The 23,113-nt window shown below is 38.9% G+C and overlaps 4 protein-coding genes and 1 long non-coding RNA gene across 6 annotated transcripts in view; 2 read left to right on the forward strand and 3 right to left on the reverse strand.

The window, feature by feature from the left end:
* Positions 1 to 1,440: 1,440 nt before the first annotated feature.
* LOC122985057 (NADH-cytochrome b5 reductase 2) lies at positions 1,441 to 9,904 on the forward strand. Its single transcript, XM_044355434.1, has 9 exons — positions 1,441 to 1,532; positions 1,754 to 1,900; positions 2,909 to 2,981; positions 3,480 to 3,586; positions 5,237 to 5,366; positions 5,594 to 5,677; positions 6,095 to 6,180; positions 6,306 to 6,405; positions 9,332 to 9,904. The coding sequence occupies exons 1-9, from the start codon at positions 1,530 to 1,532 to the stop codon at positions 9,502 to 9,504; spliced, it is 903 nt and encodes a 300-aa protein (XP_044211369.1). The 5' UTR covers positions 1,441 to 1,529; the 3' UTR covers positions 9,505 to 9,904.
* Positions 9,387 to 12,401, reverse strand: LOC122985063. The gene is made up of 3 exons (XR_006404012.1): positions 12,334 to 12,401; positions 11,514 to 11,531; positions 9,387 to 9,468 (listed from the first exon to the last, which is right to left on the reverse strand). It is a non-coding gene; the product is annotated as an uncharacterized LOC122985063 (long non-coding RNA).
* poglut3 (protein O-glucosyltransferase 3) lies at positions 10,454 to 15,738 on the forward strand. Its single transcript, XM_044355433.1, has 6 exons — positions 10,454 to 10,782; positions 11,206 to 11,403; positions 11,900 to 12,183; positions 12,409 to 12,625; positions 14,499 to 14,695; positions 14,937 to 15,738. The coding sequence occupies exons 1-6, from the start codon at positions 10,545 to 10,547 to the stop codon at positions 15,375 to 15,377; spliced, it is 1,575 nt and encodes a 524-aa protein (XP_044211368.1). The 5' UTR covers positions 10,454 to 10,544; the 3' UTR covers positions 15,378 to 15,738.
* Positions 15,739 to 17,847: 2,109 nt separating this feature from the next.
* rep15 (RAB15 effector protein) lies at positions 17,848 to 20,543 on the reverse strand. The gene is made up of 3 exons (XM_044355435.1): positions 19,961 to 20,543; positions 18,867 to 19,199; positions 17,848 to 18,695 (listed from the first exon to the last, which is right to left on the reverse strand). Exons 2-3 carry the CDS (start codon positions 19,146 to 19,148, stop codon positions 18,150 to 18,152), a joined length of 828 nt encoding a protein of 275 aa, XP_044211370.1. The 5' UTR covers positions 19,149 to 19,199; positions 19,961 to 20,543; the 3' UTR covers positions 17,848 to 18,149.
* A 575-nt stretch (positions 20,544 to 21,118) lies between these two features.
* The window catches only part of ppfibp2b (PPFIA binding protein 2b), an 86,220-nt gene continuing 84,225 nt past the window's right edge, over positions 21,119 to 23,113 (reverse strand). For both annotated transcript variants that reach the window (XM_044355424.1, XM_044355425.1), the window contains one exon: positions 21,119 to 22,902. In XM_044355424.1, coding sequence (XP_044211359.1) covers positions 22,840 to 22,902 — 63 coding nt within the window. In that variant the 3' untranslated portion in view covers positions 21,119 to 22,839. The remainder of the gene's footprint in view (positions 22,903 to 23,113) is intronic.

Below are 23,113 nucleotides of genomic sequence, written 5' to 3' on the forward strand. Positions count from 1 at the left end.
CGGCATTGGGCTCAAAACAGCAGGACCTTGCTGATAGATATGAAATCCGCTAGTCCACAGTCAGTGGGATCATCACAACATAGAGCAACTTTCTGTACACTGTACTAGGATCAAAGAGGATCTGGATACTAGATCTCATCGCTGTATGCCTGATCTATCAGTGACAAACAGATCATCTGTCCCTGTTAAGACCTGGGATGGTTGACATCATGGTTGACAGAGGGTTTCTTGTTGATGACTTTGTTCCATGTAAAATCTATAGGTCAGCATTTTTCTCTGGCAGGTCCCAGATGTCTACCTGTGAGGTCAGCAACATCAGTGGGAAGGTCATGGTAGATCTCATTCAACCTGGGTGTGGAGGCAGGCAGAGGTAAACTGCCTCCCTTATACAATTTGCACCTACGAAAAAGACAACAAAAAAAAGTAATTTGTTTCCCAAAATCTAAAAAATAGGTCTTACATCAAAAAGTCATAATACTAACAATAAATGTTAAAAAAAAATCCATCCAATAATATAAGAAATGATGCAGAAATTACTGTATCACTACAGTAAAAATAATAATAATAATGAGAAGAATAATCAAGAACGTGATGCCTTCTGCCAGGCGTTTTTCTAACACTACTAAAGTTACTGTAGCTTGTGACCTCAACCGGATGTGAAGCAGCTATAGTTGGAATGTGATAGTGAGTTTGCATAAGGTCTATTCCAGTCGTGGACTTTTGTCTCCCCTACTGTTGCTGTAATAACCTCTGGTTGGAAATCAAGGTTCTACTTTACATCTGTTAAACAAAACTGGTATCTCCTTTCAAAGCACCTCTAAAACATTGGTATCATTTGTTTGGCTTAATTATTTTACATTATGTCTGTCTTAGTTTTGTTTTTTCATGTTTGTCTGCATCATTTATGTAGAGCACTTTGCACTTTATCTGTTATAATGTCATTAAAGGTCAATAAACTTTATACGATCATTGTTTCCCTGCATGATTTTTGTACAGGTTCAACAAACACTTGTTTTGGACTTTGAACTCATTCAAACATTGTTCATAGTCCTTATCCTCAGTTTAAGTTAACCTGAGGAAAGACTTCAGTCTTTTTAAGAAGTGCATTGTATGTTTTATGCACAGCCATCCAAGATCACCAGCTTTCAAACATATTACAAATACTTGTCATTTCTTCTGTGCAATAAATGAACTATTCTCTCTCCCAGCAGGTCTCAGCAGCTATAGTGTGTGTTATGTAACCTCTCTCGCTCTCCCCTCCCCTCTCCCAGTGGTGTGATTTCATGGCTCTGCTCCTCACTGCCTGTACACCACCTCTGTACTATGTAGTGTCATGATGGGATCTGTCCTCCTATTGGTGCTTTGAACAGTGTGTTACCTTTCCCCCAGCAGCAAGCCACACCCCTTGGGAGGCCCGTCACTATGTCTGTGTGTCCATGAGGCTATCATTTACTCTGTGGACTGGTCTTTCAGGCTGTGTGAGGAGAAGGAAGCTCTGACACACTTTGTTACATGTTAAAACTATCAACATGGTGAGAATGAATCTTTTATTTTATTTATCTTATTCAACATGTCTTTTTTCATTTATTCATGTTCTTAACAATGTCATAGTAGAGGGTATAACTTATAAAACATGTTAAAACGGCAAAATGAAATGCACTAATGGAGAATGATATTATCTCTACAAAAATGGAGCAGCTTATAGTTTTGTGCATTCTGCGTGTCCACATTGTATGTGATTTCTGTCCTGCAGATCCCTGTGCTGGTGGCTGTTTCTGTGTTGGCAGTGACGGTGCTGTACTTCCTCCTGCGAGGCTCTGCAGGAGAGAAGAAGAAGACGCAGCCTGTCACTCTGCAGGACCCTGCGGTCAAATATCCTCTCCAGCTAATAGAAAAACAGGTAGGCTGCATACAAACACACACACACACACACACACATACATACACGTATCAAAACAGTCTGTAGCTCTAGTTGGAACTGTACTAAGTTTGAAAAAATAACCCTGATGATGACATAATGAGGCCTGCTCTTTAGATTTTAACCATGATTTTTTAAATCTGTTTCCTGTAAGTCTCCAAACACTATGGAAGTGCAATACTAAATTGCTGGAGTGCCCCTTTAATTTTGTATAACACAATATTCAACTGCTATGTCATGAATACAATGCAGATAGATAATGTGAGGGAACAATGTAGCATATAACTCACTGCAGAAATTAAGATCTGAGCTTACATTTATGGTCTAGTTTATTTGCTACAAAAAACATGGCTGGCCAACAAAAAGTGTCAATCCACATGAAATTGATGAAACCCGGAGGTTAAACATTGTCATGTTTCGTTGGCCAACCACTGTTTTAGTTTTAATGTGTCACTATAACAGACAGATATAAGACATGAGTTAAATTCCCCATTTAGAGGAATGTTTGTACTGTATTGTTGTATATATTGTTTGTTACCAAAACTAATCAAAATCAAATCATCAATCTGTTGTGTAACTGAAGCTCATATGTGGGCTTTTTGAAGTAAAATACCTTAACACACAGTTTCCTGGTTAAATAGCTTTAAGGTCGGAAATAATGTATATGTCTGTAAAACTAAATGATGATTTCAATGAGTGAAATATTCAAACCCCAGACTCCATTATTTTTATGGCTGCACCATCACTTCAAATGGAAACATTTTGGATGTCTTGTGCTTTACTTTATACACTTTTATCCACAATTCAGACTGACTCTGGGATCTCCAAAGAATTCAAAATCAAGTTTTGTGGGTCTGGCTGCACAGTATGAGTTTGTAATGACTGACCCACCAACAGAACAGTGAAGTTTAATGTGTTTTAAGCCTGGGGATCCAATTTAGCAAGGTTATGTGCTCTCATGTTGATTTTGTTGTGTGTGTCCTTGTGTAGGAAATCAGCCATGACACAAAGAAATTTCGGTTTGGCCTTCCCTCTTCAGCTCATATCCTTGGACTGCCAGTAGGTACTGAAACACTAATTTTCTACCAGTGCTTTACTGTAAGATGATTCAAAGTATCTTAATGAGAACAAAGCATGATCAGCACACTGCAGCAGTTGTTCAATATTAATGTAAGTTTTCAGTCAGTCCTCAGTGTACTCCTCCTTATGAAGCTTTAGCACCTCGGCCTTAGACCTGCTGAGTTTTGGTCCATTTTGATCTATGAATGAATCCACCAACTGAAGTGCAACACATCAAAGAATAGTAGGTTACATTTACGGGACATAGATGTGATTAGGAACAATAAAAAGTCAGTCTTTCAAGAAAAAAAGTATATGCTGGTGTATTAGAGCTTTATTAGTGTCCCAAATTGCAGTGAAACATATCGTAGTATTAGCTATTGAAAATAATGCTGTGGAGGTGAACGAAGAGCCTAAATATAGATTTTGAAATTCCTCATGCATTTTCCCCCCTCAAACCCACTCCTCACTTATCCTGACTCCTCTCTGTCCTCTGCACCAGGTCAGCATGTGTACCTGTCAGCCAAGGTGAATGGCAGTCTGGTGGTCAGAGCCTACACTCCAGTCTCCAGTGATGAGGACCAGGGATATGTTGACCTTGTGGTAAAGGTAATTAAAATTACTGATATATGACACATAACAACAGAAAACACCATGAAATGGCTCATAGGATTTTGTTTGGGTTGTTGTAGGTATCAGCTGTCTACCTCATTGTCTTTTTTGATATCTTATGTCAGTTGCACTTTTTATTAAGTCATCCTTTATTAAGTATAGGTTGTAACTAATGGCTTTATTCATGACTTATTTTTTAAGCCATTCAAGCCATTAATATAGTTGTCAGGTTGTTAGAAAGTCATTGTAAAGGGCCATGATAATATTCCATCAAGTCTGCAGTTGAAAATGTTAAATGCTGCCAAAAAAGCTGTGAGCTTCCAAGCATCTGCAAATGCAAATTGAAAAGTAGCTGATTGTAAGCAGTTTTTGTTATGTCCTACTGCTCACACCAGTGACATACCGTTTTTATGTGGCACACAGCAGCAGCACATGCCAGTAAAGATTCATCTTACACCAGTAACATAAAGTGTCTGTGTGCCATATGCCAGTTGAACAGCAGTGACATACTACAAGTCAAACATATGACACTAAAACACACCACATGCCACATAGCAGCATGTCATGATCAATAGTGGCATATGTCAGAAAGAATCAGTGGGAAGTGGTACATGACAGTGGAACATAACTGACATACTGTAACAGTGATATACCATACCATACCATACCAAATTGACACAACACTTGGTGTCACTCATGCTAGAGCAATATAATGGCTTATACTATAAATGGCTTACTATAAATTGCCATCATTAAAGCTATAAGTCACAACCTTTGAACCCGTTATACAGGATAGCTTATTAGAAGTTGTATCCTTATGTCTCATTGGCAGGACCCACAAAAAGGTAAAAATCTAATGAAGTAAATATCAAATCAATTTAAATATCTAATGTTTTAAAAAGGAGACTCATAAGACTTTAGCCTTAAAGCTGTTTTAATCAATAATTTCTTATTAGCAAAGGATCCAATGACAATAACATCATCATCACCCGACTAAGCAGTTCCTTACAGCTTGGAGCATTTTAGTGTCTTTTAGCTCATTGTTTTGGTTTTACAGCCACAACTTTACTTTTTTTTTATTAACTCTCATCACTCTTCATTAACCTTATTTCCAGCTGTAACAGGCAGCTGTATGAAAGATGCTAATGAAAAAGCTCCACTGTACATTACCTGTTCAGCATCAAATAGCAAACAAAGTTAGTGACTAACTGGTGAGCATGGTGGAGCATTTAGCAGCTAAAGAGCAAGATATTTCTGTCATTAGTTGGTAGAAACCAAAACAGAGCTAAAAGGAGAGCAAATATTGGACTTACATTTGTCAGGTGGACGGAAAACACGATTCCACATTAATGCTAATCTAATGGAGGTCTAAATAAGCAATTGTTTGCTAACATGTTCCGCAAATCACCTTTATAAGGTGGTAACACAATGTTGTGTTTACAGCTTGTTATGCTGAGACCAACTGGCCAAAAGAACATGTTAATGGGTTTAAGTGGATGTTTTGATATTTTGGATGCAGCTTGCCACAAAACAGAAACTCCTGCCCATTAAATTTACTAATTAGCAGGAAAACATCTTTTCAATGCCCTGAAGAGCCACTGATAGGCGATAAGATGAAACACTAAAACTGTTCTGTAACATCTTCAGGTGTACTATAAGAACAGTCACCCCTCCTTCCCAGATGGAGGGAAGATGTCTCAGCACCTGGACAACATGGCTGTTGGAGACACAATTGACTTCAGGGGACCCAATGGACTGCTGGTCTATAAGGGGAATGGTACGGCATGTGTGTGTGTGTGTGTGTGTGTGTGTGTGTGTGTGTGTGTGTGTGTGAAAAGAAAGAAGGAAAAATACAGAAAGAATAATGAAAGAATATTGAAAACACTCCCTGTATTTGTATATACTTACCCCAGCAGATGTCACTGTGGTACAATATAAGACTGTGTCTGCGCTGCTTTGGCCTAAAATACAAACTGACATTGAGACTTCTTCTCTTCTATTCAGGTCAGTTTTCCATCCGACCTGACAAGAAGTCAGAGCCGAAGGTTCAGAAGTTTAAGCACGTTGGCATGATCGCTGGCGGAACAGGTTCATTTACATTTCTTATGAATTATTGTAATTAATGCTTGTATTGATTGAGAGGAACATCTCTGCAGAATGAAATATCCCGCTCTCTGAGAAAAAAAGCGATTCCTGTAATTGCACCTATTGCCTGTTGTATTATATTATAGATTATATTTGTGTGTTGCAGATAGAGGGATTGTTACTGTATAGGTAAAAAGTGAACAGTTCTGCAGGTTATGTGGCTTTTCTCTCTTTTTGAGCACTTAAAGCTGTCATATAGTTTAACTTTCAGGTTCATTTGATGATATTTTCTTTGCAGCCCCACTGTTGACAATACCATATTATTGTGAAATGAGAAAAGGCAACATTTTTCCTCCTTGTCATCCCCTCAGATAGACATGCACATCCTCTGAGACTAACCGATGTCTTTTACCATCACAGGTATAACTCCTATGCTGCAATTAATTCGCAGGATCACAGAAGACCCCAATGACAACACCAAGTGCTCTCTCATATTTGCTAATCAGGTCAGCTCTGTGCAAGACTGTATTGTTTTGGGAAAGCTTTCCTTGTGTCTCATTGGTAAATAGTATTACTGTACATAAATGAAAATGCTCTGGAGAAATAACATCTCTGTCACTTGCTGTCTCAGACTGAAAAAGATATTCTACTGAGGGAGGAGCTGGAGGAGGTGAAGAAGAACCATCCTGACAAAGTTAAGGTCTGGTACACGCTGGACAAACCTCCACAGGGTAAGGCAGCATTTCTTTAACTATGGACCTAACAACAAGGTGTCTGGTGGCTCACACTTCATACAAACTACCCTTTGTGATAAAGGTTTCACTGTGTAGTGTTTTAACATCAGATCAGGTGGTGGGTGCTGTTTTTCCATCACAAACAACTAAAGCTTACAGAGTTTCCTACAATGGCAGGTGCTGCAGGCAGTGGAAAAATGTTACCTCTGACCAAAGAAGCAATAGTATTTATGTGTAATGTGGACTTTAATGTGTAATGTGGCATTAAATTGAATTGTAAATTATTTTGAACACCAGCACTACAAAACATTTTAATGCACAATGCAAAAAACCCTTATATTTTAAAGCTTCACTAATCAATATTTTTATATTAACATTTGGGATGCTTGTAGTGATAAACTCACAGAGAATTATCAACGACTCCACAGTTCCCCTCAGCTCTGCAGAGTATTTTAGCTTCTTTCAGCTCACTGTTTTGGTTTTATGGTCTCCAACTTTACTATTTTGGTTCAGTTTGTCACTTTAATCAGTGTCATTTTCAGCTGCATCAGTCTTAAAAACCCCCTGAACGCTACCTACCCAGCACCTAAAAGCAGACAGACAAAGTGGCTGACTGGTGAACATAGTGGAGCATTTAGACATTTAACATATTCATTAGGTTGCCAGAAACATGACTTTACATGAATGTTAATGTCGGTTTGTATCTGCTGGATGTGTTAAAAGGTAGTAGTTTGCTTACATGTTAGCCGTATCATCTTTACAAATTTGTATGATTTTAAGTGGGCATCTTTATCAAGACTTTTGGTCATAGATTTAGGCGTCATGACACATTTTTAATAAAACAAGAAAAATGAATCCTAATGAAGTTAAATGATTCCACTTGTTGCCATATAGTTCCCCTTGTTTACTGATTTTCTTGTCAATGTCAGTGTCTTGACACAAAAACTGGGTAAGACTGGATGCACTAGTACAAGAAACTGCATTTGAGATTAAATGAAATGAATGAAACAGTATGCATTGGATAGAAATAAAATAATCTTACCTCACCTTTATAAATAAGGAGACTCAGTGAGAAACTGAATTAGTTTTTAAACAGACTTGTAGCCATGGCTCTAGAGATGGCAATGTTGGTCTGCCACCACAGCTTTGGTGCAGATTGAAATATCTCAACAATTATAGGATGGTTGAATACTATGACTTTCATGATCCCCTGAGTTTTCCTGTAACACAACGATGAGGTTGACGTTTGTGGATTTTGAGTGAACTGTCTATTTTGAACTGTTGAATTAATTGCCATAAAATTTGGTACAGACATTCATGTCCCCCTCAGTATGAATTGTCATAACTTTGGTGGTCCAATGACTTTTCCTTTAGTGACATCATCAGGTCATGACTAAACAACTGCAAAACTAAGGACACACCCTTCAGCCTCAGCTGTTCTTTATCTTTAGTGCTAATTAGCAAATGTTAGCATGCTAACAGGCTGCACTAAGATGGTAATCATGGTAAATGTTAGCACTGTCACTGTGAACATGTTAGCATGCTGACATTAGGATTGAGTTTGAAGTACTGCTGTGCACAGAGCGTGACTGTAGACTTGTCTTGTTTGCAGTGCAGTTTTTTTTAAAGGTATCACAGTTGGGCTTAATTAATGTGACAATAATACTGTATATCAGTGTTTAAAAAGTGCTGCACCTTTATAGAGCATTGAATAGCATGTGAACAAAACTCTAAAATGTGTCTTCTGGGCCTTATACATACACTTACATAACACCAACTCTTAAGCAAAATACAAAATATCACAATAAAAATGACATGTCTAGCTTTATATTTTCAGTCACACTGTCATTTGAATGGTCATTTCAAATTTAAAAGATTACTGAATTGAACATTACACCTTACTTCTTATAATATAGGACATGATGGAAACACTTTCCATGAATAGATTTATCATGTAACTATACAGGATATACATGTGAGTATTAGTGCAGTGGCAGGCAATATGAAACTAAATAAATCAGTCTCAAAGCCGGTTTCACTGTTGAATATTCAGAGCAAGTAACTGAGCAAAGACTCCTCAGCTGAAGAAAATCCCTGCAGGCCAAGCAGGGAGATATCTCCAACAAGGTGTTACAGTAGCTTAGCAAAACTCTCATGTCTTCGTTTGCATAATCCTTAAAGGGAACAGAAATTAATTAGCATAATATTGTTACATAATCTCTGTTGTCAAGGCCTTGAAAGCTGCTTGTATTCTGTCTTGTTGCATCTTCATTATTTCCACACAGAATAGAAATCGGCCCTTCATCATTATTCATTAGAAAAGGTGCACTTGCTCTTCCTTAGTAGTGTCATTATTTGGTTGCCCTGGAAGGAGGTATGGATGAAAGCACAGGTTGAAGAAACCTCTCGTGTTTCTTGTTATTAATGACTTCATTGAAACTATGAGCAGAAAACTTAATCTACACCCAGAGAAGATCAAAAACTAAGCAGATCATTTTATCACAGATTTGATTCTTTCTTTTCATGTCATGTCTTATCTGTGAGAAGAAGAGATCCTCCTTTTGGTTCTGCTCACCCTTCACCACTGCTGCTTCTGAGGCACAATGGAAAGAGAGATTAAGTAAAAATAATATGAAGAAAAAGTGTTTCATATTTATTATTCTCTCGTGATTAAACCATAGATGTAACAGTTTGGTAAATCTTGTCACATTATGCTCACACAGAAACAGGATGGAGGCTCTTTTAGTTTTTTGGCTGTATGCATAAGAACTGTGTTAAAAGGGGAACTTTTTCAGAGAATCCATCGTGAATTAGTTTCGTAGCTATAAAAATAATTAAATAATGAGTTGCAACTGATTAAAAATCAGGTTCTCTGAGGTTGAAGGTCAAGCTGTCTTTATCTCTGTGTTGTCTTGTTCTCTAGACTGGCGCTACAGCTCAGGGTTTGTGACCTCCGACATGATCAAGGACCACCTCCCTGCTCCGTCCACTGATGTCCTGGTTGTCCTGTGCGGTCCACCACCGATGATCCAGTATGCCTGTCTGCCAAATCTAGACAAGCTGGGACACAAAACAGAAAACATCTTTGCATACTAATTTTGTGATTTACTATAAAACTGGTTTATTCTCTGTAATCATCCAGTCACAAAACAAAACCATATCAATGTATGAACACTACTGATGATCTAATACTATCCAACATCACAGGGGTATTATGTATGCCTAATGCTGATAAGACTACTTTTGTCATTTAAACATGTGTGATTTTCAATGTCATTGACACATTGACACTTGGTGCAAACCTGTACCATAAAATGTGTATGTAATTGCCATCAAAATGACCCAGTAACATAAATGTTCAAGAGACTCAGGTGTACTATACAGTATCAAACTGCCTCTCTGTGCTTACCTTTTATACAAGACAACTGTCACTTTTAAAATGAAACTTTTTGGGCTAAAATGTACATTTCTGTGAAATAAAGACATAAAAACTGAAGTTCCTCTTCTTTTCAACTGAAATTGTTTAAACACATTAGATAAAGTGTGATGCTTTGTCACACCAAGCAGCTAAGATCCTACTACTTCCCCAAACTGTGGCTCTAGAGATACATGAAGATCTGTTGAATGACAGCGGAAATATTACAATAGTCTATAACAGCGTGTGCTTAATTTATGGTAAATTATTTCATCCAGAATATCTTGTCCACTGCATTCAAACATTAAACTACAGAAACAGTAGCTCCAGATTTAGTAATACCTAATTGACAACAATAATTATAACACAAAGACTAAATAATCATGCTTTGTATTATTTTATTATTATTATTATTATTATTTTTAAACAAATGAGGTTGTTATCTGTAGTATCTGGTCAGGAACAGTCAGTTGAAAGCACCAGAACATGTGAGTAAGTAGACCTTGAGTGGGTGAGATTGTTTTGTCAATACTTCACAATATATACAGTATGTAGGTCTTTGGTGGTGCGTTCACAATCCTCAGCCCACATTCTCGACGTCCGTGAAGGCATCACCGGGTAATGGGCGTGTTTCTCTTCACCAACATGTCGGCGGAGGAGTAAAACTTTGCCGTCAATATTTAGTAAGTTTCGCCGTCCAGCTATCCGTTCTTGGAGGAATATGGTTTGTAGGCGCAGCGTTGACTTAGTCAAGCCTTTGCAGAGCGGTTTACTATGCAGGTTCATAGTTTTATGCGTATTTATTAGCGTTAACTTGCCGGTTTCTGACAGTGAAGGAATCAGTCCAGAGAGATGTCTCATCTGGGGTCCAGGGCTGAACCCCGACATAGTTTTACCAGTCCGCTTCTTCTTCATTCAGGCGGTCAACTCCAAAGGAGAAAACCTGACTTTATCTCCAGGTAAAACCATTATAAATACAGTGTGTGCTCATATTGTCATTATTGTAAACACAGCATCACTGAAACGCTAGTAGAGCGGTTACTGCCAAGGAATGTTAGCTAATGTCAAGCTAATTTCCTACTGCACCAGATTGAAAGCTCTGCCGGAACATATTAGAGCTTCAAGGCTATAGACGTATTTTGCTATTATAACAGCTGTCTTTTCAAGTTATTGTCGACAAGAGCATATCAATAGTCTAATTTTGAACCTACAAAACAGTTTTAGTGTTCATAATTCATCTTGGATGATCTCTAGCCTTGATACAAAAGACTCTTTTACAACCAAAATAATCAAATATATTAATGTTCTGTGTTTCTGTAATAAAGCTACAGCAGCCCTGTCAACAGGTCTGTCACTGAATGCTCTCCACTTATGTCGTTCAGGTAAAGACACATTTAAAGTGAAGATAAGTTCCCTGGATAATAATGAGCACATCCGTGTCCACGTCCCTCCACCTCTGGACAGAAGAGACGGCTCCTTCTTGGTGAGGTACCGGCTGTACAGCACGGCCCTGAAAGGCCTCAGAGTCCAGGTCCTCCATCAAGATGCTGCCGTTGCCAAGTCACCCTACACTGTACCAGGTGTGTTCTGTGTCATGCATTATAAACAGAGTGACTGAAGGGCTGAGTGGGAAGAGCGCATGCACACTGTATCACCAAAGTGACCACATGTATGCACAATGAGTACTTACCATAAAAAGAGCCTGTCACTGTCGTTCGTATGCAAAATAAATGAACATCCTGTTATTTTATCATCATTTATAGAGGAAGTTATTTTGCAATTGTGCCTAAAGCACAAACATGTCACTTCACAATCTACCTCCAGTTCTTGTGATGAACATCAGATGCTTTGAAAAAAATGGTGTGAGGAAATTTCTCATCATGCAAGTCCATCCTATCTCAGAAATTAGGCTTTACTACAACTTGTGAAACAAATCCGAAATGTAAAAATGCCGGTGCTTTGCGAAAGGGGAAAAAAAGGGGAAGTCACAAATGTCCCCTTGCTTTGAGTTTAGTTGTTTCAGTGGGAACTGCAAGCTCTCTTATCTAACCCTGATTTTTTATTTTTGATGCTCAGGTCCAGTCTATCATGAATACTGTGACTGTCCTGAATCTGATGCCTCCGTCTGGCAGGACGTCATGCAGTGTCCCGCTAAGGAGCCTCAGATTCTGGCGGACTTTAAATCTTTTCCAGCGGTCGACCTGCAGCAGCTCAGAGAGGAAGTGCCTCGCAGATTCGCAAATAGAGGAGGTATCATTCATTACGCCATCATCAACAATCAGCTCTACCGCCGCACGCTGGGAAAATACACCGACTTCAAGATGTTCTCTGATGAAATACTGCTGTCTCTAACAAGGAAGGTAAGGATTGTACCACTGTTTTTGCATGTTTTGGCCACTATTCCTGCAGCTTTAATCAAGAGACTGTTATGGTCTTATTTGACCAGAGATGCACAATATGATCAGGAATATTTGTCATAAAGCACCCATGTTTCATTAATGACAAATAACCTTTCTGTCAGAGCCATGTGACATCACTTGATTACTGACTTCTGTTGTCCTGGGATCTCTAATCTGCTGTTTAAGGTGAGGGTGCCTGATGTGGAGTTTTACATCAATGTTGGTGACTGGCCGTTAGAGACCAGGAGAGCGGATGCCAGTCCCGGACCTGTTCCAGTCTTGTCTTGGTGCGGCTCTACAGAGACACGAGACATTGTCCTCCCCACCTATGAGGTCACACACTCCACTCTGGAGACCATGAGAGGTGTCACCAATGATCTGCTGTCTGTCCAAGGCAATACAGGTAAAACACACATACACACACACACACACACACACACACACACACTCCCTAGCCACTGTGAGGCTTGATGTAGCAGTGACGTGATGCCCTGTCTGTATAAGTTACCGATCCGTTTATGGGGACAAAGTTCATACATTTGTCCCTGTACTGCCAGGTAGTTAGCATTCCTCTTTAAATACAAATCACTTTTACTGACAAGTTGTGAAGGTCGGTGCAGCCATCTTTTCTGCTTGGAGCCAGGACCTTCTAGTTTAGGAGTGCAGGGTGTTGTGTTTCACACTTTGGAAACACGCTGCGCCACCTCGGACTGAAGCCAACGCTAGCTTACAGGGAACACCGAGCGCTGCACATTTGAGCTAATGTTAGCTACTTTAGCCAAATTGTGCCAACAGGGCAGGTATCATTATCAAGTAACATTAAACTCACTGAGATATTGCTACAGTAATCTCTGACCTTAGTGAGTCCTGGAGTCGGGGAGAGCAGCAGGTGAGCCAACTGTCAATCACAGCTGTCAATCAACGCCCACACGGCCGACATCAAAGCTACTGTAAGTCTTCAAATCTTACGAATGGAGCAATGATTTCTAAAATGACCACCAGCACACTTATTAGAAGGCTTGAATTTAGCGATTGAGACCAAAATGAATCATTGAAAAAAATGATTGACTTAGTATTTCTAGAGAGAAGTTGTCGCGTTTTGAATGGGAGTCGATTGGAACCAGGGATTTTTTGGAGCCTCGCTACTGTCGGTGGCATTACACTTAAATAAACTTCAACAGTGGCTTCAGCCTCAAGCCATGATAGTTACTGCTTGGTTCAGGTTGACCAGATGTTTATCTGTCTGCAAGGGGGAGCTACAGGGTTCAGTACTGGGCCCTCTGGTGTGAAAACTGGACATAAATTATCTTTCTTTTGACTGCAGCAACTCATTGTTATGTGTTTTTTTTCTTTTGTTATTATGAGTTTTTTTAGTTGTCTAGAAAAAAAGTGATGTACCTCTTCATATTAATGCATGCCCAAACTTACTTGCTTAATTTTGATTACTATTGACAACTCCTCCTTAAAGTGCCTTGGATTTACGCTAAATTACAGTTTGTCTTTGCAGTACACCTGCAACGATTAGTTGATTAATTGATAAGTTGATCAGGAGAAAATGAATGGGTGACTATTTAGATAATCGATTTATGGTTTTAGTCATTTTTCAAGCTAGAGGTTTATTTTAAAATAGGTCTTGTTTTACATTTGAAGCTAGAAAATGTTCTTAAGTGGCCACATTCTTACCTCTGTTACTGTTGATCCTCAAGATTCACCATTGGCTTTAATCCTTACACTTACCAGTGTGTTTTGTATGAGAAAGTGCGCTGACCAGTTAATGAACAATTCATAGACAAATCCACCGATAGTTTTGAAATTAAATCAAGAGTCCATCCTGATTAATTAGATGCTCTTCTTAGTATATAGATTTGTATACTGTTCTACATTCTCCCACAGCTGTATTTGCAGTCATTCCTTGTGTGTGTGGTTTTGCCTTTTTATCAGACTTGTGTAAGAAAAAGTGGCAGTTGATGAATGTAAACAGGTGAGGGGAAGTAGCCACCCTCACTCCAGGTGTATGTTGTCTTTATAGTACAAGTGAAAACCCTGGAAAACATTATGTAACTTTTTGTAGGTACATACAATTTCTCCACACAGCTTGTGTCTATGGGAAAACTAGAAGTAGAAGTGTGAAGTTTTATGCACCAGTGCAGATGGAATATTCAGTTATGAACCGTATGTGTAATAATTTATGAAAGCTGATGCTTTTAGAGCTTTTAGGACCACATATCTTCTCGGTTCCTGCCGTCTTTGGTAACATTTGGACCGCTTCCTTCCAGGGCCTCCTTGGGCTAACAAAACAGATCGGGCATTTTTCCGTGGTCGGGACAGTCGCGAGGAGCGTCTTCAGCTGGCCTCTCTGTCCAAGAAAAATCCCGAGCTGTTGGACGCAGGAATCACAGGATGGTTCTTTTTCAGAGACAGGGAGAAACATGTAGGCAAGGCACCGCTTGTTGGATTCTTTGACTTCTTTAAGGTGAGGAAAACATATATAAGTAAATACTTGTATTCTAATGTACCGTATATCATTTCTATCACAAAACTTTAAGCTACAATGTGCAGCTTTTCTCCTTGAGGCAGGAAGAGCTTGTCGTTCAGGCCATCTCCTCTTTTGGCCAAGTTCTTGTCCCACATGACAAGAACTAGCTGTTTATACTCAGAAACAGCATGTAAGGACACTTACACATTTAAGCATTTACTGTTTCATCTCTCTTCAGTACAAGTACCAAGTGAACGTGGATGGAACGGTGGCAGCGTATCGGTTTCCTTACCTGATGCTCGGGAACAGTCTGGTTCTAAAGCAGGACTCGCAGTTTTATGAACATTTCTACAGCCATCTCAGAGCTGGCACTCACTACGTCCCTGTGAAGAGAAACCTGTCGGACCTGTTGGAGAAAATCAAATGGGCCAAAGAGAATGACTCCGAGGCACAAGAGATTGCCAGAGCGGGTCAGGCAGCGGCCAGAGAGTTGCTGCAGCCCAGCAGACTCTACTGTTACTACTACAGAGTACTGCACATGTACTCAGAGCGGCAGACAGGACAGCCAACACAACATGCAGACATGGAGCTGGTGCCTCAGCCGGACGACCACACTGCTGTGTGCAGATGTGAGCGCAAAAGCCAGAAAGAAGAAACGATTGTGAAGGATGAACTATGATGGACACTGTCTTTAGTCTTTAATGAATGTCATTTCTCTCTCAAACATTCCTGACATGGAAGGAGTGAAGAAAATGTGAATTTCACTGATTACCATGTAACACTGTTCCATCTTGGGCAGTATAGAAAGTTTGAACTAGCAGGATGTCTCTCTGATATTATAATTTCACACAAAATAGTTCTGTTTTTTGTGTTGTTTTGGTACTTTTTGTAAAGCTCTGGTTAGTAATGCAAAAACCTGAAGATATAATTACTGTTTTGTAAATGTGCCTTTGCATGTTTTTCAATGACAAGCATTAGATATTTGTATACAGTTTTATCTTAAAATACATACTGAAATAAATCTTATTTTTGAGAGTTTACTGAAAAGTCCTTATTGAACATAATAAAACTTTCATTTTTGTTATTGAGGTTTTTCCTATAATCACTAACAAGTACATCACAGCAGTTGAAGAGTACTGTACGTACAGTTGGTGCTACAGGGTCCATACATATGGGGTTAATGACAGAAACTGTTCTGTTAAATCATTCATCAAGAATAACACAACTTTTACTTTTTCTCCCAAAAAATATGTTTGATTATAGTAAAAAAAATCAGTAACTGGGACTGTCTCACTCACAACCTCCACTCGGGCAACTTCTACAGTTTTCTGCTGAACTTGTATTTTGACTTACTGCTCTTGGTTCATTTGACTTCATATCGGGAATGCAGATGAGACACTAGTACACACACCTTGTGTACTCTCTTAAGGTTAACCTGTAATTTTCTTCCAATGTGCATATTACAGCCCTCTTTAAAATGTTTAGCTGTAGTTTGGTATTTAGGTGCTGACAAGAAGTCAGCACCTGGAATAATTTACCCCTTCAATTTATACACACAAGAAATATACTTTTCAATTCAAATCCTTTATCAAAATTAAAACACAACAAAAATACACACAGCACCAGAGTAATCTAGATAAAGTAAATATGTTAATATTTAAATTACAAATATAGTGTGACAATTAAAGATGTACAGTAGTTACAATTTACATTCAAACATTTTGATGTATTTCACTTGTGAGTAAAGTATTGCTTTTGTTGATGAATGATAAAAACAAATATTTCCCCCTCCTGCCCCTCTTGCTATATATGGGAACATAATTTAAGAAGACAAGAAAAACAAAAGAGTAAGTTTTCTAACCCTCTCCAAGTTATATTTATATCATAGATTTTCCATGCAATTATGTCTGTGTTAATAAAATGACTTCACTAGCTACTCTTCCACAAACCTAATTCTCTCCTTACAGAAACAGTACATTCATTATTGGTTTTAATTCACTGCAGAATGTGCCACAAATTTTTGAAAAAGTAAAGTGATTTCAGTTAAAAGTACGCAAACATAGAACAAATGTTTCTCTTCCAAATTGTAGAATAGTTTATGCTAAAATGTTGCTCAAGCTGCTCAGTGTTATATGCACCACATCTCTGTGAACGAAGCATCGACTTGGTTCACATTTACATGTTGTCTAGGCACAGTGAGACTTCTATGCAAATGTATCCACTGAAGTGTCAAGTCATTCTTTGGTTATTGTCTCTAAAAAACACCTTCCCATTCACTTGGAGTTTGCTAGACATGCAGGTAAATACAGTGACCTACTACCATCAGGTGAACTCTGTCTTTAAGCTGGGTTGAGTGTATGCATCTTGGGTTACAGCACAATAGTTTATACAATTCAGTTCTTTCCTCCAAGAAACTGTAAAAGGGTACTGAGTTTTGCTATAAATCATATTTAAAAGACCTTTTCTCATATGGAAGGAATTTTATTTGTATCTGCTACAAACATGAGTTCCTGAAGTTTGTTTTTCCTTCCATGTGATGACCCTTTTCTTCAAGAGCACCCTCGTTTTTCTTGAGTTTATATGATAAAGACAGTCCTCGAGCACAACACTGCCTGTATTTCACAAGTTCACAAGAACTTTTTTCATATTTGACCAGTCACAGCTGGAAAACCACAGGTGTAACTAATGACATTAACAACAACTCTGTTCCTTTTACATGCAGCAGTGAGTTGTACAAGCAAGGCCCCTTGTGGAAAAGCACATCAATAGAGTGAAGACATCATTAATGTTATTAGTTACACCTGTGTTTGGCAAAATGTCCACTGTGAGAAGGTTTTGTTAAAAAAAATCTAAATGCTTCGGATAAGCTGATTTTAGGGGGAATCCTTGACCAAATATGTATTTGGAGGGTGTTTATTTGAACATACTTAGAAGATGATTTCATATATTTTAAACCTTTGGTATAACTTCCCTTGTTTTTTGCCATCATGTAGTTCAGAGTAAAATGCACATGGTGAAATTTACACTGTAAAACACAATCTCTAACAGTCAAATCCAAAACCCACTAAAACTTTTTAGAAAATTTTTTGAAGTGGACTAATCCAAACAGCGTAAAACCTTTTGGCTCTGTTTGTTCTTTTGTTTGAATGTCGTGTTTAAATCCATTTATGAATTCACCTTTTGAAAAACAGGACTCTTAAGTAAACAGCAGAAAGCTCTAAAGTGGTTACAAAGTAGTATACAACCGGTCTTAATGATGGCAAAAACCAGGGTGAAAATGGCCAGAAGGTTCTTTCAAATACCTCCTACTTTATCAAATTCAGCATCTTGGCAGATAGGAGGTTGTTTCTCAAGAGACGCATCAACTGCCTCCTAATTTCTACCACATAAAGTTTATTACTGTGTCATTTTATCAGGTTATTTGCCATTAAATGTTATGAGTCCCTTTGGTTCAGCTGAATTTAATCATGAGTGTGAGAGAGTCCCCCTCTTTCTTGGTGACTATGGCCTGCATCATTCCTGTAGGCGTATGGAGATACCTCGAGCCTTTGAAGAAGTTCTCAATAAAAGCTCTGTCAATCTTGTTGCACTTCCCGATTGCCGCCTCAAAGTTATTGCTGAGGACACCATAGATATTCCCTGTGTCACTTTTCTTCCCAAAGAACAAGAAGAGGGCGTAGCAGTCCTTGCCGATGGAGGTACAGAAGTCTACCATCCTCTCATACATGTTCTTGTTGCTGGATTCCATCTGGGCCATCTGGACGGACTCACTGCAGACCTCAGGGTTGACACTACCCTCATTGGTGCCCTCCCTCTCAGGCAGGTGCAGCACCTGCACGGCAATCTGGATCCGAGGGTTCTTGGTGGGCTTCTCCAGCAGGGCCCACACCCAGTCAGCCCCCAGGAGGATGCGTTGCTCAGGCGTCATGGCTGTGCAATTGAAGATGTCTGTCATGTTAAGGTTGACACTCTGGGAAATGTAAGTCATCAGGAAGACCTGTGGGAAAACAGCAAACAAGTATGAAACTATTTGATCCCTCCAGTTTGACAACAATCGAAGTATGGACACTACCAGTCAAAACTTTGGACACACTTTCTCATTCAAGTGAATTGGAAGGTGTGTCCAAACTTTTCATTGGGACTGTATATCAAAGTTCAAGGTAGTTACCTGAGTGAGCACCTCGGGGCTGGGGTGGAACTTGTCCTCCGGGTCCTTGAAGAGAAGGTACTCCTGGGTTCTAGATGAGGCGGCTGAGATGCAGTCGTTGAAGAGAGGTATGAAATCGTTGGGCTTGGCAACGGGGGCCCTCCTTAGTGTGGAGAAGATGCTCGGTCCAGGAGATGTGTTTTGATAGTAGGGGGGGCAACTGGAGGTGTCGCGTTTGAAGGTGGAGTGGAAGGTGACGTTCTGGAAGGGCCTAGAAGAGCGTTTGCTGATGGTCTGCCCCATGGTGGAGTGATGCCGGAGGGCGGGAGATCAGAGGGTGGTCTCCCTAATACACTGGAAAGAAGAATAGAAGATAGTCTGTAATCTCAAATGAACATATGGTTGGTAAAAGATGAATTTAGTAGTTTGATAGTTGTGTTGCTGAGGTACAAAGGAGAACCACCATTTGTATAATGTTACTGCCAATACAAACTCAACATTTACTGCTTTACTGCTTCAAATTAAAAGCTTTTAAATGCCAAAATATCAGGAGACTTTTATTGTGAAGAATTTACAGGAAGTGAAACATGTTCCTCACTGAATTAGCAGAGCTTTGATAGTGGCACTAAAAACCAGTCGAATAACAACATATGGACATATTTGGAGCTATTTGTTCAGCGGATCAATTAGAAATAATGCAGGGAGGAATAGTACAAGCAGAAACAGCCACAGTGATGATGATGTTTGATGAAGAGCTGCAGATGACCAGCACACCTCCAACAGGTAAACAACTTACTACTTTACTGTGCTATGCATATGCATAAAATGTTGGAAACTTCAGAGCAGTCTGAAACCAGTGCTTTTTGGTCACAAGGATTACTTCTATATACATTTTTCTCATTATTTAACACATTGGCCACTTTTAACATGAGCATCTGACATTGTGACATTATATATATAACTGAAAATAAGGAAAAGCATAATAGGTCTCCTTTAACAGTTAAAAAAGTCAATGCACATTAAAAATCTACCAATCTTCTGCACACCAATTCAGTAGGAATACTATGATCTGTGATATCTCCCAACAAGCTGTACAAATGAATATAGATACTCACCAGGATGGGTCTGGAAGTTTCTGCAGTTCCAAGTCCACTACCTGCCTTCCGCTCCTCTCCCCTGCCCTGCTAAGATACACAGTGTGTTTGTGTGTGTGTGTGTGTGTTGGTATATGTATGTGGAGCTCAATCTTCACTCTACTGACGTGTACAAGACTTAGTAGAATAGAGGATTTTCTGTGACAGACATGAAGTTTCAGAGGGGAGTTGCTGACAGTGTTAGCATAGGTGTGGTGTTTATAACTAAGTCAAATTTTAGGTAAGTCAACAAAAGACTCATCTTACCAGTTAACTGTGAGCTGCAGCTTGTAGACTGGGGTAAGCCTGAGGGGTTCGATTGTTAAACAAAGCACATAACTGTCTTTTCAGTAGGAAGCGCAAATAAGGACATGTAGGTTGGCTCAGAAGCTTGTCGTTTGGCTCTATTGTCATGCCACATTAGAGGATGAGGGGGGAGGTTCACTTTAAATTCCTAAAAAGGGGAGAACTGGTTAGGAGGGTTTTAAATGTTAAGTCTAACATTAAATTCCAGCATAAAACCTGCTATTTATGTTTAAAAGATTAATGACTTTTTTACTCTGTCAGTGTGTGCATGCATGTACCTATATATACACTGTCTGTATATGTGCTGACTGTGCTTACATTAGCAGAATTTTACTTTCAATCACCATACATGAGCTACTGCATTACCACTCCAGAAGCAGAGGATCCAGTCTGTCAAAGTGCTTTTATTTTATCAGTCAAATATCACAATCTACTGCCCTATGGAACCATTTTGTTGTCATTTGTGCAGTCATACATATTTTCTAAAAGTATAGGTTTTATTTCATCCCTAAATGGACAGGGTGAGTTATACTAATACAGACCTAAAAACAGTGCTGTACCAGAGATTATAGGGGAGAACAGGGTGAACTGAATCATAATTTGTGCTGATATCAGACAAAATATTCTCATCATGTTGAAATTGTTGAACATTCATGCAAATTAAAGCCCAGCCAATATGATCTTTTGTAGCCAGTTTAAAAGTTAACAAAATACAATAAATATACATCAGCCAATATTCTTTTTTTTTTTTTTTTTACATAAACACACAACATAAAACATATTTTTAATAATTACACCTTAAAGCAGCATTAAGGGATTTTTTTGGTCACTTGGGGGCAGCAGAACAAGCTGAGAACACAACATTGACATATTGTCAATCTAGACAGTTGACGCGTTAGCAAACAGTTGCCTATTCACACATCCAGCAGATACAATGCAACATTTATCATTCATTTGATGTCATGCTTCTGTCCACCTGACAAATTTAAGTTCAATATTCACACTCAACTGCTGAGAGAAATGTCTGGCTCTGTAGCTGCTAAATGCTCTACTATGTTCACCAGGTAGCCAACAAGTGCACAGTGGTTTTTCGAACTTCTTCCCTCAAAACAGCTGCCTGCTGCTGCTGGATATGAGGTTGATGAGAGAGCTGAGACTGCACCAAAACAGTAAAGTTGTAAGTTGTAAAGATGCTAAAAAGCTCTGACCTCATTTGATCCATTTTTAAGTAAAAATATTGATTAGTACAACTTTAAATTTGTTTTAAGCAACTTTTGACTTGTCAGTGCTTTCTGGTAGGAAAGCTATTTCATTTGTGACACGGTTTCTTGGCATTACTATACTGCAGTAAAGTAAAGCCATCTTTAATATCAGCCATGATGATGTATTGGTCAAGCTCCGATGGTAATAAATGCATTTCCAGTATCCCCATAATTTTTTACTCTCACTTGCTGTAAAAGATCCTGTCATTCACAAATTCCATACATCACCATATCTGACTGTCAATCAACTTTCTTTCAACATTTTACATATCAAACAGTTGTTCAATGCTAATCTTTAAAAATTACTGTGATTCTGTCTTTCTGTCTTCACACTGATCTGTACTCTGTCCCTGTACATTCAACTAAGGAGCTCTCATCATCTACAAATCAACTTTCAGTCTGGCCTCCATTTGTTACACTTATGCTTATAGTCTTGTGCACTCGTTCAGCACAGATTCCAGAAAAAGAAATACACTCTGCATATCATATGACTGCCATTAAACAGGGACAGCTCATTTGACCCTGTTCTCCCCTTTGATATTTCAGCACAGTATATACAGTACACAGTGGTCATTGTGATCATTAGAGGGTAAATTGCATAGGGAAACATGGCAAGCAGTAAAAAATTCTTATGAAGCTCACTTCATTATAATAAAAATAAAGAAACTGAAAAGTAATTTGACCTTTCTGTAAGCAACCCTTGACCTTTATTTTCCACATTGTGTAAGTCCACTGTATCTACAGTGTGACTGTAGGTGTTACATGAGGTATCAGTGGCTAGTAGAAGTACGATGCATTCAGAAAATATTCAGACCCTTTCACTTTTTTCACATTTTGTTATGTTGCAGCTTTATGCTAAAATCATTTAAATTCATTTTCCCCCATCAATCTACACTAAATACCCCATAATGATGAAATGAAAACAGAAATTTTTGGTGTGTAGAAACATCTCAAAGATGATCAAGACAACTGGAAAGCACCTGAGCTAAAATCAAGTGTCATAGCAAAGGGTCTGAATAATCTAAAATCCTGTTTTTGCTCGTAATGGGTTACAGAATGTAGATCGATGAGGGGGAAAAAATTAATTAAATTATTTTAGCATAAGGCTGCAACATAACAAAATGCGAAAAAAAAATGAATGAATACTTTCTGAATACACTGAAGATGTAACCCACTCCACACTGCAGTGTTAGGCTGGGGCTTGAGGTACAGTTCAGGTATGTGATTGGCTGCTACAGGTCTCTGTGGTGGATTGACAGCATTAGTGAGCCAACAGCGTCAGGTCATTGTCCTTCAAACTAGCGCCATCTGAGACCGCCTCAGCTCCTTCCGCAGCTCGTCTCGGCTGAGCAGGTACTGGAAGCAAAGCATCATGGGAGTGGCAATGAGTTAGAGAGCTTGGGAGTTGGTCTTAACCACTGAGCTAGGATCAGTTATCACATTTAGTTTCTGTAAATTTGGGTATATTAGAAAAACAAATGAGACCAGGAGAGACTTTTATTTTGTGTCATATTGCTTCTTGGTAAGACAGCTTTTCCAGAACAAACAGAGCTACATTTTAAAAGTC

This window comes from Thunnus albacares, chromosome 7 (assembly GCF_914725855.1).
Source record: "Thunnus albacares chromosome 7, fThuAlb1.1, whole genome shotgun sequence".
NCBI classification, from domain to species: Eukaryota; Metazoa; Chordata; class Actinopteri; order Scombriformes; family Scombridae; genus Thunnus; species Thunnus albacares.